Below are 13069 nucleotides of genomic sequence, written 5' to 3' on the forward strand. Positions count from 1 at the left end.
GCGGCACGAAGTTTTCCCCGCTGCGAGACGGGCACTGACACAGTTCTATCGAATTACTTATCGAAGCCGCAGAAGGCTGGGCTCTCGACCCGGGGACCGCCGAGCCGGGGTACGTTCTCCAGTCGCTCGGCACGCCGTAGAACCCGAGAGTCCGCGTATCAGATTCGCGTGCCGCGCACCGCTCGCCACTTATTATAACGGACATTAGCGACCGCAGAAGACCGACGTCCCGTGTCTTCGTGCGAGCGATCGTCTCGCTGACACTCCGACGCTGCAGTCCGGACACCTCGATAATCGGCCCTTCGATCGGTTCATATTATGCAGTCGGCGGTATATTATAATAACCGCCTTCCGACATGCGCCGCGCGAAGGCGCGATTACTCCTGAAATTATCCCGTCGCTGCGAAAAAGCGATAAACAACGCCTCCCATCGTCCGGGATCGATCCCGATCGCGGCGCGGAGGGAAAAGAGAAACAAAGCCGTCGTCACGATGATTACGGGCGCGGTCGAGGGGATCTAACGCTTAGTAATGGGCGTTTCGATCCTCCTCCGGAAAGTTCGCAAACAATTTGATCGTATAAAGATTCGAATCGCTTCAAATATTATCGGGGGAAGCGGGAGTTCTAAAATTCTCGAAAGTCTCGAGTGTCTAGAAAATCTCCCCTTAGAAGAGTGTTTGCACGTCTGAGACGCTGAAAATACTTGAGATAAAATTGTTATTCCCGCCAATCCTCTTAAATAACGGATTGAAACAATAACGTGGAGTTTTGCAAGAACAAGAGCCCGTCTACGATCCCGAAAGATACCGGAAGGCTCACGGGGCTCGGGGAGATCACGGTTTCGATTAACGCGCCAAGTAAATCGGGATTCTCGTCACGTATTCGAAGAGATCCGCGTCCCGCCGTGGCTGCGCACCTGTGTGTGATAATTGTCCACCGGAAAATTGAGTCGCCATTAAGTTATAGAGCTCTGACGAAAGACGCGAGACGATAGCCGGTTACGGCCGGGCTTTTGGCTCTCGTTACGGTGTAACGTGTAACATTACGACGGGAGACGGCAAGTGAAAATAAGCGTTCACCGCGACGTGAAAGTGTTCCGGATCGGAGTTTCTGATTAATAATCGCCCGGAGTCATCGGGCGCCTTTGAAAAATCCTACCGTGGATCGTAGTCGACGCAATTTCACGGCTAATTTCGACCCGCGACACGCTACGGTGCACGCGGACTGCGATATGCAATTTACCATATATCGACGATGTTATCACATTTTCGATACATTTATGAATACACTCGTAAATAGGCTTAATATCGCCAGTAGTTTCTAACCAGTGGTATGTAGTTTTTTAAAACGACATATACGCTGGCCAATGTTTTTATTTAAAAAAAAAACGACGTTTTGGTTTCCCAGATTTGGACCATTTTCAAGTGTTTTTTTTTTCAATCTGTTCACACAAAATTCTTAATGATTTTTTGTGTTATTAAGTGATTAGTCAAGAAATTATACTCTTACTTAGGTTAACAATTAACAATGCAACTTCAATTGACTTTGGCACTCTTCAACCAAAGAGTGCAATCATTTTTTTTACTAATATCTTACTAACATAACGATATTGGCCAAACGAACGATATGAGATTATTAAGAACTGTGTGAACAGATTACTTGAAAAAGTTCCAAATCTGGAACCGAAACATCGTTGTTTTTTTAAATAAAAATATTGGCCAGCGTAGGTCGTTTTAAAAAACTACATATCATTTATGATACATTTACAGCGAAAACGTTTACAACGATAACCTTTTCGTACGTACATCAAATTCGCGCAAAGAATTCCCCCTTTGGGGAGGGAGGAGGATCAAAATACATCCCCCATGATTTAATTATCAAACTGGATTTCATGTAAATATGGAAAATGTCGAAAAATAAATAACAAATGAAATATCGCAGTCGGGATAAAATCGCTACTGGATGCGCGTATTCGCATAAAACTTTATCGAACAACAAACTATTGTTGACGGCAATAAATATTCACTCTCCCCCCTCCCTCCCTCTTTCGCTCGCTCTCTCTCTCTCTTTCGGTATTGTTAAAAACGTTTTATTGCGCGCGACAGATCGCAAATGTGAATCCTCAGAAAACTCGCGTCAACTGCCTGCAAAATATGCAACTGCGCACGACGATGAAACGCGAATTTTACTACACGCGATAAATTTAGCGAATGTCGTCGAGCACGGAAATTAATTAATACCGTTTCACGTGCCCGTTACAGCCATAAATAACGTAAGGCGTTCGGGCTATTATCATCCGGCGGCGGCGGGTAGAGTTCGAATTTCTGATATAAATTGGTGACTCCTACCCTCTCTCTCTTTCTCTCTCTCTCTCTCTCGCGGCGAACAATGGTGGCCTAAAGCATTTTCGTGTTCGGTATTTGTGTTCGGGCAACAATGTAAAAGGGCTTCGGTGAAAATGAAATACGTATGTACGTCGGGATACCGAAAGTGCACGCATCCATCCGGGTTGTTGGTGCATGCATATGGAAATGCATCTCGCTGTACTCGCGCATGTACTTGCACATATATATGCATTACCGCATTGGTTTGTCCAATTGCAAAGTCATAAAATCGTGCACCGATCAGGAATGCAGATTTAATTAGCAAGTACAAACAAGAATGCCAGCGGTGGCGCGAATTATTTAGCGGAGTCGCTGCTAGCCCGACGCGAAAAAATAAGAATTTCACGTTCTTCAGATCCTTCATTTTAATGCGTTAGAATAAATACTCGCAATTAGAGCGAGATTTTTCCCTCCTATCGCGCTGTTCTGTTATTAGTCAAAAGTAATTGAAAAAAATTGATTTTATGCCACTTCGTTTCAAATACGCAAAAATATGTCAATAATAATAATCCTTCGGTGAAATGAGAGTTATAATCCCTGCCAAACAATTCCTCGTGTGAAAAACAAACCGGGCACGATATTTTAATATATTAAACGTCTGATTCATTAAATTGCCATTTAAATATTTTAAAGTTGCATGCGATTTTCGAAGCTAATAATTTCATTAATTTCTATGCAGAACAGGTGCGCCGGAATTAAAAAAGAATTTTTCATTTGCACCGAATGAAGAGTTTCCATTGCATCTGTGTATCGTATTTGTAAAATTTCATGAGTTTTTAATCAGCATCGTTCTCCATTTTTCACATCTGCCGCTGCAATGGGGTCTGTTACTTTAAACGGCGGTGATTTTAATAATTGTACCAAAAGTAATCACCCGTATATAAAAGCCCTCGAAACATTTATTAATTTTATCTTCGAATTTACACTCAGGGACGTACACACAATAAAACCCTCTACGGTCTGCCCCCGTTGAGAACGATGCTGATTAAAAAACTTATAAAATTCCGCAATGCAATACATAAATACAACAGAAACACTTTATTCAGTACAAATGAAAAAACATTCCCCATTAATTTTCAGCACATGTTCCGCGCATTTTCATTTTTGCATGTTTCATGAGATTTTTTACGATTTCCACAGAAATGAAAATGAGTTTTCAAGAGGATAGGATATGTTTTGACATGTATCATCTCAACACGTTATATTCCTAAAAAAAGAGTCATGAATTTTTTAGTTAGACCGTACACGTGTACCCGTCACGGACGCACGAGGGATTAATGAAAAATCGCAAAATGGTTAGAAACCCGCGGTGTTTATTTCCAATTAGCTGACGAAACGCGTCCCTCTCTCCGTCTCTGTCGCGCGCGAACGGCGAGGGGAGACATTCTTGTTAAGAATTTACAGTTTAGACCGCACCGCGACCGGTGCGGATCCGCCGTCGTGGTCCGCGTCGCCGCGGGGCCGGGATCTAATCGTAGACAAAACGAGATATCGGATTTCGAGAGGGATACTTACCGACGTACCGCGGACACGCGTGCAATTACCCGCCAGCTCCAGCCGTGATTTATCGCCCGCACGTTTCCGCTAAAGCAAACAGGGCGTGCACGCGCGCCCGAACGGGCGTGCACGCCCGAGTTACAAAACTCATTAGCATACGTAATGGACGCGGGATTGTGCGCAAAAATAGGGCCGGAGTCGAGGGAAAATTCCAATAAAAATCCCGGCTGGATCAATTTGCGGGTACCCGGGTATGCGTAAATCGCGCCCAACACTGCCCGGCCCTCCCGTTACTCCGGGGCACGTTTTATCCATCCGATCGCGCCACGAGCGTTTTCGGATCGCGCCCGTGTCCCAGTGACTCGTAACTCGATTCCCCGGCGAAAAATAACGGGTTAACGCGCGCCGTAACAGCGCAGGGGAGATCGCGATCGAAAATAATCGCCGATAATGAGCTTCCACCGCGTTAATAAGGAACGGAAGAGGCGTCGTCGCGACGTCGTCGTCTCGTCGGCGAGACTCTCGCGGCCCCCTCTGCGATCGTCGGGCGATTATTACGAGTCGATTAATCGCAAACTATTAATACGCGCGCGCATCCTTACGGTCGTCTCGCGGGGCTATCTTTGCGATAATTATATTTTATTCTGTTTTTCAACGTCCAAATTCAATAACCTTTTTCTGCAACGTTTACACGGTCCAACAATGAATGAAAATAATAGAAATGCTCTGGTGCGATCACGCTGGATCTTAGTCAAATATTTTTTCGCGTACAGTGATTATAATAAAAAATAACTTTGTCATGGATAATATAATGTCGTGTTGCGTACAATGAATGATTAATAATATAATCACGAAACTGTATTTTCCGAGTCTCTCCGAGAGTTTAATGTGCCGTGGGAAGAGCGTCATTGTTGTTTTAATGTTTTGCCGTTGTTTTCTCTTTTAAAGAAAAGATTTGACAAAAAGGTACACTCTGAAGATGAAACTGTCGCAAGAAGCGTCGAATTTTTTAATCGGGGATCTCCATTTTTGTTGTCGCTCGGCTCGCGGGGATATTTTTGCGATATAATTAGAGGAAAGTCCCGTATTATGCGACAGCGGGGTTTCTACTAAATTAATAGACATCATCTATCGGGTCCACCATGAATTTATTGTCCTCGGAGTGAAATCTCTTGTTTAGTGGCAAATTCATTGTTGGATCGTGTAAGCGTTGCAAAAAAAGATTTTTAATTGAACTTGGGCGTTGAAAGCCTACAGTCACAATAGGAGATTTTCCTCAAACATCTTTTCTCAATTTTAATTTAATAATACAATCGTAGAACTGCATCTTTCGATCCAAGTCTCCACGAGAGTTTAATGTGTCAGAAGAGATTCGGCAAAAAGCTACGCTCTAAGGGCGAAATAACTGTTGCATTAAAAAGCGTCGAATTTTGAAATGGCTTCTCCGCCCCCCCCCCCCCGCGGTCGCTCGTTTCGCGAGCGACTCGGTGAACACGATGTTGCTACGTATCTTCCGTCGCGCGTGTCGCGGGGAGGAGGATTCTCTTCCGCCTCTGATCTCCGCGGGCCGATAATCGCGAGTGAAGAGGCGCTTAAGGAAAACGACGGAAGAAAGGCGCGGGGAGGTCTTTCCGACGTGGGTCTCCGAGGCGGCAACGGTGCTTCGAGCTTGCGAGCCTCGCGCAGTCGATGTCGGGCGGGAGAGAAACTGCTATGACAGTAGGGAACAGCGAAGCGGAATTTGGGGAATGGAGTCCGCCCGGAGCAGCCGGTCCGTGGAAGGGACCAATGTACCGTGAGAAAGCGAACCCAGTCGAAACGACGGAAATGCCGATGGTGATTCCGGGGCGAAACGACGGGGGCCGTTGCGGGGAAAACGCCCCGATCTATCGCGTACGACACGTTATATCTTTCTTACGCTCCGCGTTTGCAGTGTCATTTTTGAACTGACGCGAAAGAATAAAGACTCGCGCTGAAGTAACGCGCCAGTTTCCAAGATTGCAGAGTGGAGGGTCGTAATTGGAGGAAAAATGGCGGAATAATTGGCAATACCGTAATGACAAAGAACGCGGGGAAGCGATGTAGGGTATCGCGCGGTAATAACCGGTTCTTTGACGAATTAAAAGCTAATTTTCTCCTCGACTGGTAACGCCGAGGTACCAATTGCTCTCGCTCCGATGAAACGGCGAGGCGAGTTAGAGCCCCGCTCGCGTCCCCTTATTTTTCCCGAACGCGTTCGCGATCCGTCTCGATCGGTTTCCGAAATAACGGGTCCTATTTTAGTCCGCGCGCCCGCTCGCTCCGCGCGCGCGCGCGACATCCCGGAAGAGCGCCGCGCGGGAAAATTTAATAAATCCTCTCCGCGTCCCAATTCCATCCGGTGTCGCGGCACGACGTTGAGTTTCTGGCGTCTCGCGATCTCGCCTGCGACGCCCGCGTCCGCTCTCGACCCTCGTCCGCTAATAGCGACAAGTTACTTCTGACCCGTCAGCGGGACAGACCCTTGCGACGCCTCTATATTTAGACCGGGTCGAACCACCAGAACGGCGAGAAAACACAAAAGAAAGCGCACAAACGTCGCGCCGCGGCCGCGCCGCGCCGCGCCGCGCCGGGACGGAACAGAGACAAAGCGTAAGGGAGGGCCGTCTCGACGGAAGGCGATATCTCGACGTCGAAAGAAATCGGATTATGTCCTCCGTGGACCTCGCGACTTCTGGCTCGCAGCTGCGTCTCACGGAGACGATCGCAAAAACGCCGTCATACTCAAAGAGCCCGCTGCTGCATCTTCGCTGTCCTCTCGACGCTCAACAATAATGCAGGAGACAAAAAGTCCGCCGACTCTCCCCCGATCAGTCCGGGCTCGACTCCCCGGCGGCTCTGGAGCAACGAGAAGATGCCACGGTGCGAGCGTGGCGATCTTCAATAATTAAACGTCGAGAGTGCGAGCCGTAGACATAGCAAATATAGACTGAGCGTCCCATTGAACAAGCTGAAGCTTTTCAAGAGAGAGAGATTTAAGAAGACTTTCTTTCTCTGTCGTACACCACCGTGATTCTCCCTTGTCACGATGGTGAGACGGAGAAAGAAAGTCTTCTTAAATCTTCTCTCTCTCTCTCTCTCTCTCTCTCTCTTTCTCTCTCTCTCTCTCTCTCTGCAAGCTTCAGCTTATTCAATGGTCAGTCTATATTTACTATGTCTATGGTGCGAGCTGACGTAAAATTCTTAATTTCGCGTTTCAAGCCTCGAGCCGCTCGGCTTCCGCTCTAATTCGTGACTCGGTTGAAAAAAATCGAGGATGAAAGGGGCGGGGAGCAAAATATTAGTACTTTTATTGCAACGGGCATCGAACTGACCGAGAATTAATGGACGGGGGCCGGCGTTGTAGGACATCGCGGCCGCCCGTGCGGTTTATATTCGTTGTTTCGCATACGGGAATCGGCTGTGGTAAAGGCCGACGCTGTATATTACAGTCAGACAATATGCGGCAAGAAAAAGAACAGCGAATTTATGAACGCGAGCCGAACACGACGCAGAAGCGTATTTAACGATTCACGGGCCGTTTTTGTTCCTATTTCTGGAGTTTAATTTCTACGCGGGTCCTTCCTCGGTAAAAGGTCTCGGCGTGGAACGTGTACATGCTTGCGGGCGAAGTCTGATAATTTGCTAACTTATTAATACACTTTCGCTGCGTGCATTCTGCAAATTTATATACACAGCTTCCACAAGCGTTTTCAATCAAAGAAGCCGAGGGGAAAAAGAACGTAACGAAAATCCTGTTTTAATCAAACTCGTTACTTTTTTCATTACCTAAACAGCTCGGGACTTAGTCGTGTTCGGCCGTTCGTGAAATTAAGACCCATTCTTTTGATTTACCATACGGAATTATCGACGCAAAAGTAAGTTCCTCTCTTTTTACATTAAATAGATCTCTCGCGCTCTTTGTTCCTGCCGCGTGCAACACGACACTTTGCGTTAGCCTCCAATAACGTTATACGTATTAATACACTGACCAAAAACTGCTTTGTTAGATCACTTGAAAAGGACCACGAATCGAAACGTCGTGGGTTTAAACATAAGACTTTGCCAGACATGGTCGAGTAATATTCTGAAGTTTTTAAATAGCTATTTGTTCCTCTTTTTTCTATAAACAAACTCTCTTTCATTTTTGATACAAAGTCCTGCGTCAACTAGTTTCTGCTCGGTAAACATACATTTGCATGTCTATTTTGATGCTTCCACTGATGGCGTTTAATCGGAAATTGAGTCCTCCATTTTACCATTTAGTCAACCGTAACTGATAACAATCAAATAACGACGGGCGGCAGCTGCGAAAATTTAGCTTTGTGCGAGCGCGAGATAAAGTCGTCTTCAATATCTTGAGTTTCCTCGGCGATGAAAGAACGTTGTTCTCAATTAGTAATTTATCGCAGCGGAGAATACACTTGTTCGAAACTATCGACTGAAAAAAATTTATACAAAGGGATACCCGTCGGAAAGGGAACGAGCCCCGGTATCGGGCTCGGTTCCGCCCTGACGAAGTGAACCGAAATGCTCGCGAAACGTCGGAAATCGGATAAAAAATTTACGCGGCACCAACCCGGGCGCCGAACCTAATATCCATGTACGCCGCGAAAGTTTCGGATATCAGAATTTATCCCGCGACGAGTCTTCCTTCAGTTATGTAAAACTCGTGAAATCGATCTTCGGCGTAAGACCTTTTCCTTCCCGCGATTAAATGCGCGCGCCCATCGACGCTTTCCTCGCGTTCCAAACTTCGACCGCGCGCAAATGCTTTCTCAGAATGCAGCAGACCCGCAATAATCTTCACGCCGCTGCGGCGCGCGATTAGAGCTCGAGGTGTTAAAGGTTCTCCCCATCTCCGGTTAATAGGCATTTCTGACCTATCTCGCAACTTACCCGGCACCGCCGAGAGCAGCATCAAACAAACCGCCAAGCGGCTCATCTTCGCTGATGGTTCTGTTGTCTCGCGCAACACTACAGCTCGCTTCCCAATCCCGTATCGGCGATCAACCTTCCCGCCGTTCCATGCTTTGTCAGCCCGAGTTAGCGTCCGGAGGAAAGGAAGCCGGGGTCCCTTTTCCGGCCTCTAGATTACTATAGTTTCGCCTCGTCGCCCTAGTGATATCGTACGAGCCATTAGATAACGCAGCGACACGAGTCGTCGGGTAAAGAACGAAACGCTTATACGCGGATTTTTTCCGCGCGACGACGCACGTTTTCATATTTCTTTTTATAGCGACGTAAACGGATGGAAGAGAGTTGAATGTCCGCTCACACGCGCGTCTACGAAGTCTACTCTCCGAAGTAGTGAAGTAAGAAGTGACTGAAATTTAGCGTGTAAAATTTACTCGGGCGCGTCTGCGTTTCTCGACAAAAGTTACTTTAATAAGTAGAAGAATTTAGGTCTCTCCTTCGCAGTTTCTCCCCCCGCCGGGGGATAAAGCGACGCCCGACTATCCGTCACCGCGGAGGCCCGGGCTTTTACGAAACGCGGAGTGCACGGATCTGTACCCACCGTCGTGCCCAACGGGCTTATCTCGGGGGGGGGGGTGGCTTATCTCGCCTCTTGTCAAGGTATAGCGCAACGTCGAGAGTATCCACGCGCGGATGCTGTGACTGACGCCCGTCACGCTGCCACGCCACGAACACGGGACCAGTTCGAGGACCGAGTTAGACTGAACGGCAAGTCCGCGGTTCTCTCTTCGAGTTTCTCTCAGCCCTACCTAAGGTACGAGGCGTACTGGGTATGGTACACGGAGTGCGGCCCGCCCGCCTCCCTGTGTGTGGATAACGTTTTCTTCCGTCATTAGCCGTACACGTAAATACACGCAGCGCGCGCGCGCGCGCGTGTGGACACACGCACACACGCGTCAACGGATGATCAACGCGTGTATCCGCCGAAAGCGGGATGATCGTCGCAGCGAAAATGAAATGATCGGTGGAACGTTTCGGGCTTGATTCGTCGAAGCTTTATTAGGAGAGGAAATTGGGAAGTGTAATATTCCGTGAAGAGCGTCGTCTTCGGAAGCTTCGCAGAGCCGGAAAATTGTAATCGAGTCGACACGTATGTGTGTGTGCGTGGGCGTGTGAGGAGACGAGATTCTTATTCCTTGAAAAAATATAAGGACACATCCCCGAAAGGCATTAGCACGTTTCTGTTACTTTCAGGATGAAGCTTATTCTAAAAACTAAATTACTACACTGATCAAAAAATATTTTAATAAAAAAAATGTTACTTTACTCAAGAAAATTATTCATCAGGTGGCATCAGGTGCTTTAATTTAAGTATTTATTAAATATCAAGATAATTTTAAATTAAAAACTTTAATTCTATAAAGTGTTTACTAAGATGCAATTTTCACAGCGAAGAAAATTGAATTTCTTATTTAACAAAAACAATGATTTCATTTAATAAATAGTATTCTATATCTCATGAAATCTTTAGATGAATGTAGAAAATGTAATGATTTAAATTAACTAACGTAATCTAATACATAGATTTATTTGAAATTTGATATTTTTAATTAAATAAAATTAATATTTACTTCAGTAAAAAAAATAATTATAAGTAAATCTATTTACCTACTTAGTTTAAAAGAATTTTTTGTCAGTGTACACGTGCTATCTAATTTATCTGTTAAATTATTTTGTACGTTTACATTGATGTTTCTGTTGACTGAAATTATTTTGCATTATCATACGCGTAAATCATACGTTAATTCTTTTGTGCACAGCTACGAACGCACGCAAATGATTTGACACAAAATAAGTAGTGTAAACAAGTAAACGAATAACAAGCGACGAAGCAAGAAACACGTAAACAAAAGTGATATATTTTTTCGCTGTCTTCCAACTTGTGATTTTTCGCGAGCGATAGTTATCATACAACTATTTTTCCAAAATACTGAATAGAATGGGAGCGATAGAAAAATATGTTACAGGTAAAATTACGTGTTTTCGCCGTGGGATGGTTATTGAATTCCGCGATGAAAAAAAATACTTTCGCATCTCGCTGACGTGCGAAAATTTTAATTTACTACTCGCTGCATCCGAACACGTTGCACGCCGTAAATAATTGCGGAGCGCGCAACAACAGCGCTGCTAACAATTACACGACCGCTTTTGTTTCGACCATCGGAAATAAGACGAGATCTGTAACGATAACGGACCTTTCGAACGTAATACTTATTCTCATTTCCCATTGAACGGCTTTTGTGTAACATTATTGAGTGGTTTTCGTACGCTTGAAATCACCGTCTTAAATGTTTATTTATGAAGAGAGTTTTTTTCTGCTATAAGCAAAAATATGAAGCTTACGGTTTTTTTCTGTATAGGCTTTTTAAATATTGAATTTATATATTATTGAATATTTCATATAACTTGTAATATTATAACAGAAAAATGGTCTGACGTAAGAGAAATTATCGTCTTTCTATGTGCAAAAGCAAATTCCTTTTAGTACAAGTAAAATGTATTTGGAAAATTGATATAATAATAGAATTCATTTCAATAACTGACTTTTATATTTAGCTTTTATTATTAAGCAGTTTTTATGCGAACAAAACTACCTCTTCTCATCTATTTTTCAATAGAAGTTTGAATAAAAATTCTACTATATAAAATACTCTTAAAAATTAAACTGTTAATTTTTCTCTACGAACGGTTTAGAATGTCACGTAATTATTGAAATTGTAATTTTATGAAAAAGAAATTGTTTTTTACCTATCGAAAATTTCTTCTGTTAAAATTGCAAGTTATATATATTTTTTTAAATAAAATTTACATCTTCGGAAAAAATACAGTCAGAATTTGCGTTGTGTTGGTGCAATTTACCATATATTGTGTAAAAATCAGATAAAAATATATAATTTTTTGTAAAGTTATATAGCTTTTTAATTTTCCAAGTCTCAGATATGAATTAATTTAAAAATAAATTTATATTTATGCCTATCAGAAAGAAGTAGTCACGAAAAGACCTAGTGGCGCCATCAGTTGGAAATGAAGAATAGTTTTCATCAAAAGTTTATCAACACAAACGTTACCTTCATGCGATTCTATAGTCCCATCTTAATTTAAATATACATTTTTCTATTTTAAATACATTGTGTAGATTAAAACATTGATAGGATAGAGCGGAGCAGAAAGGTACGCGGGTAAAAAGGTCCATCGTATGTAAATTGGAAACTAATAATCCGTTAATCTAACACCTTCTGGAACAAGAACACTAAGAATCTTATTTCAAGAGTGCGATTAGTCATCAGTTTTTCATTTAGTACCGAAATACAGTGGCTATCGATTGTATCTTTCAACAATGTATGCGTTAAGTTTTATATTTATACTTATATGTTGGCTAGGACAGTATCTTTCCTCTGAAATCCAGTTTGATTGGTGCGGCAATTTTAACAAGTCAAAAGATAATTGTAAGTTTAAAATCCTACACCTTTTCATTTCAGTATAAAGAATATATATAATCGACCATTTACTATAATAAAAGCAAGATAGAAATGTTATACTGCTACTTACAATTGGTAACTACGATCATCTTTTATTTATATGTATTGAAATATTAAAAATGTTTTAAAAAATATGCAACGCTCGTAGAAAAAATATATTAATAAAAACATACTAAAAATATTGGATATTGAACGACTGTTTCAATTTATACAAATATTAATACGCAAATTTGACAAAGTTTAGTTAATTGAGATACCTGTATTATTTTCTTATTCAAGGAGATGAAAGCATAGGGATAATAATACGGTTTAACAGGTGTGACATTTATAGTATGCAAAATTAACTCCTTTATTCGTTAAAATTCTGTACGCAAAGCTCCGTGTGCGAATTAATAAAATTAAATACTCATGTAACAGAATTTATTGTAAGACTAATTTAAATAATTTAACGCGATGCAGAAATCACAATTGTGGAATCAGACATCTCCGCCTCTACGTCGAAGTAAGGTGAAGTTTAGATTCCTTCTGGATATGGCTAGGATATGGTAGTCGAACAAGGTGCGTCCGTCCTCGAGTTGCTTGCCCGCGAATATCAGTCTTTGCTGATTGGGAGGAATGCCCTCTTTGTCTTGAATTTTAGCCTTCACGTTCTCGATCGTGTCCGAAGCCTCGACCTCCAGCGTGATCGTTTTGTGTCCAGCGTTACCGGTGCGA

General features: G+C 43.3%; 2 protein-coding genes across 2 annotated transcripts in view; both read right to left on the reverse strand.

Annotated features, from left to right (window-relative positions):
• LOC105561717 (fibrillin-2) overlaps positions 1 to 9513 on the reverse strand; it is a 40180-nt gene extending 30667 nt beyond the window's left edge. Inside the window, exons 1-2 of the mRNA XM_012011946.1 lie at positions 9418 to 9513; positions 8799 to 9017 (exon numbers count right to left, since the gene is read on the reverse strand). Coding sequence (XP_011867336.1) covers positions 8799 to 8844 — 46 coding nt within the window. The 5' untranslated portion in view covers positions 8845 to 9017; positions 9418 to 9513. The remainder of the gene's footprint in view (positions 1 to 8798; positions 9018 to 9417) is intronic.
• A 3166-nt stretch (positions 9514 to 12679) lies between these two features.
• Positions 12680 to 13069, reverse strand: part of LOC105561692 (ubiquitin-like) — a 3939-nt gene continuing 3549 nt past the window's right edge. Inside the window, exon 3 of the mRNA XM_012011894.1 lies at positions 12680 to 13069. Coding sequence (XP_011867284.1) covers positions 12832 to 13069 — 238 coding nt within the window. The 3' untranslated portion in view covers positions 12680 to 12831.

This window comes from Vollenhovia emeryi, unplaced genomic scaffold (genome assembly GCF_000949405.1).
Source record: "Vollenhovia emeryi isolate VEMERY1.0 unplaced genomic scaffold, V.emery_V1.0 DF939203.1, whole genome shotgun sequence".
NCBI classification, from domain to species: domain Eukaryota; kingdom Metazoa; phylum Arthropoda; class Insecta; order Hymenoptera; family Formicidae; genus Vollenhovia; species Vollenhovia emeryi.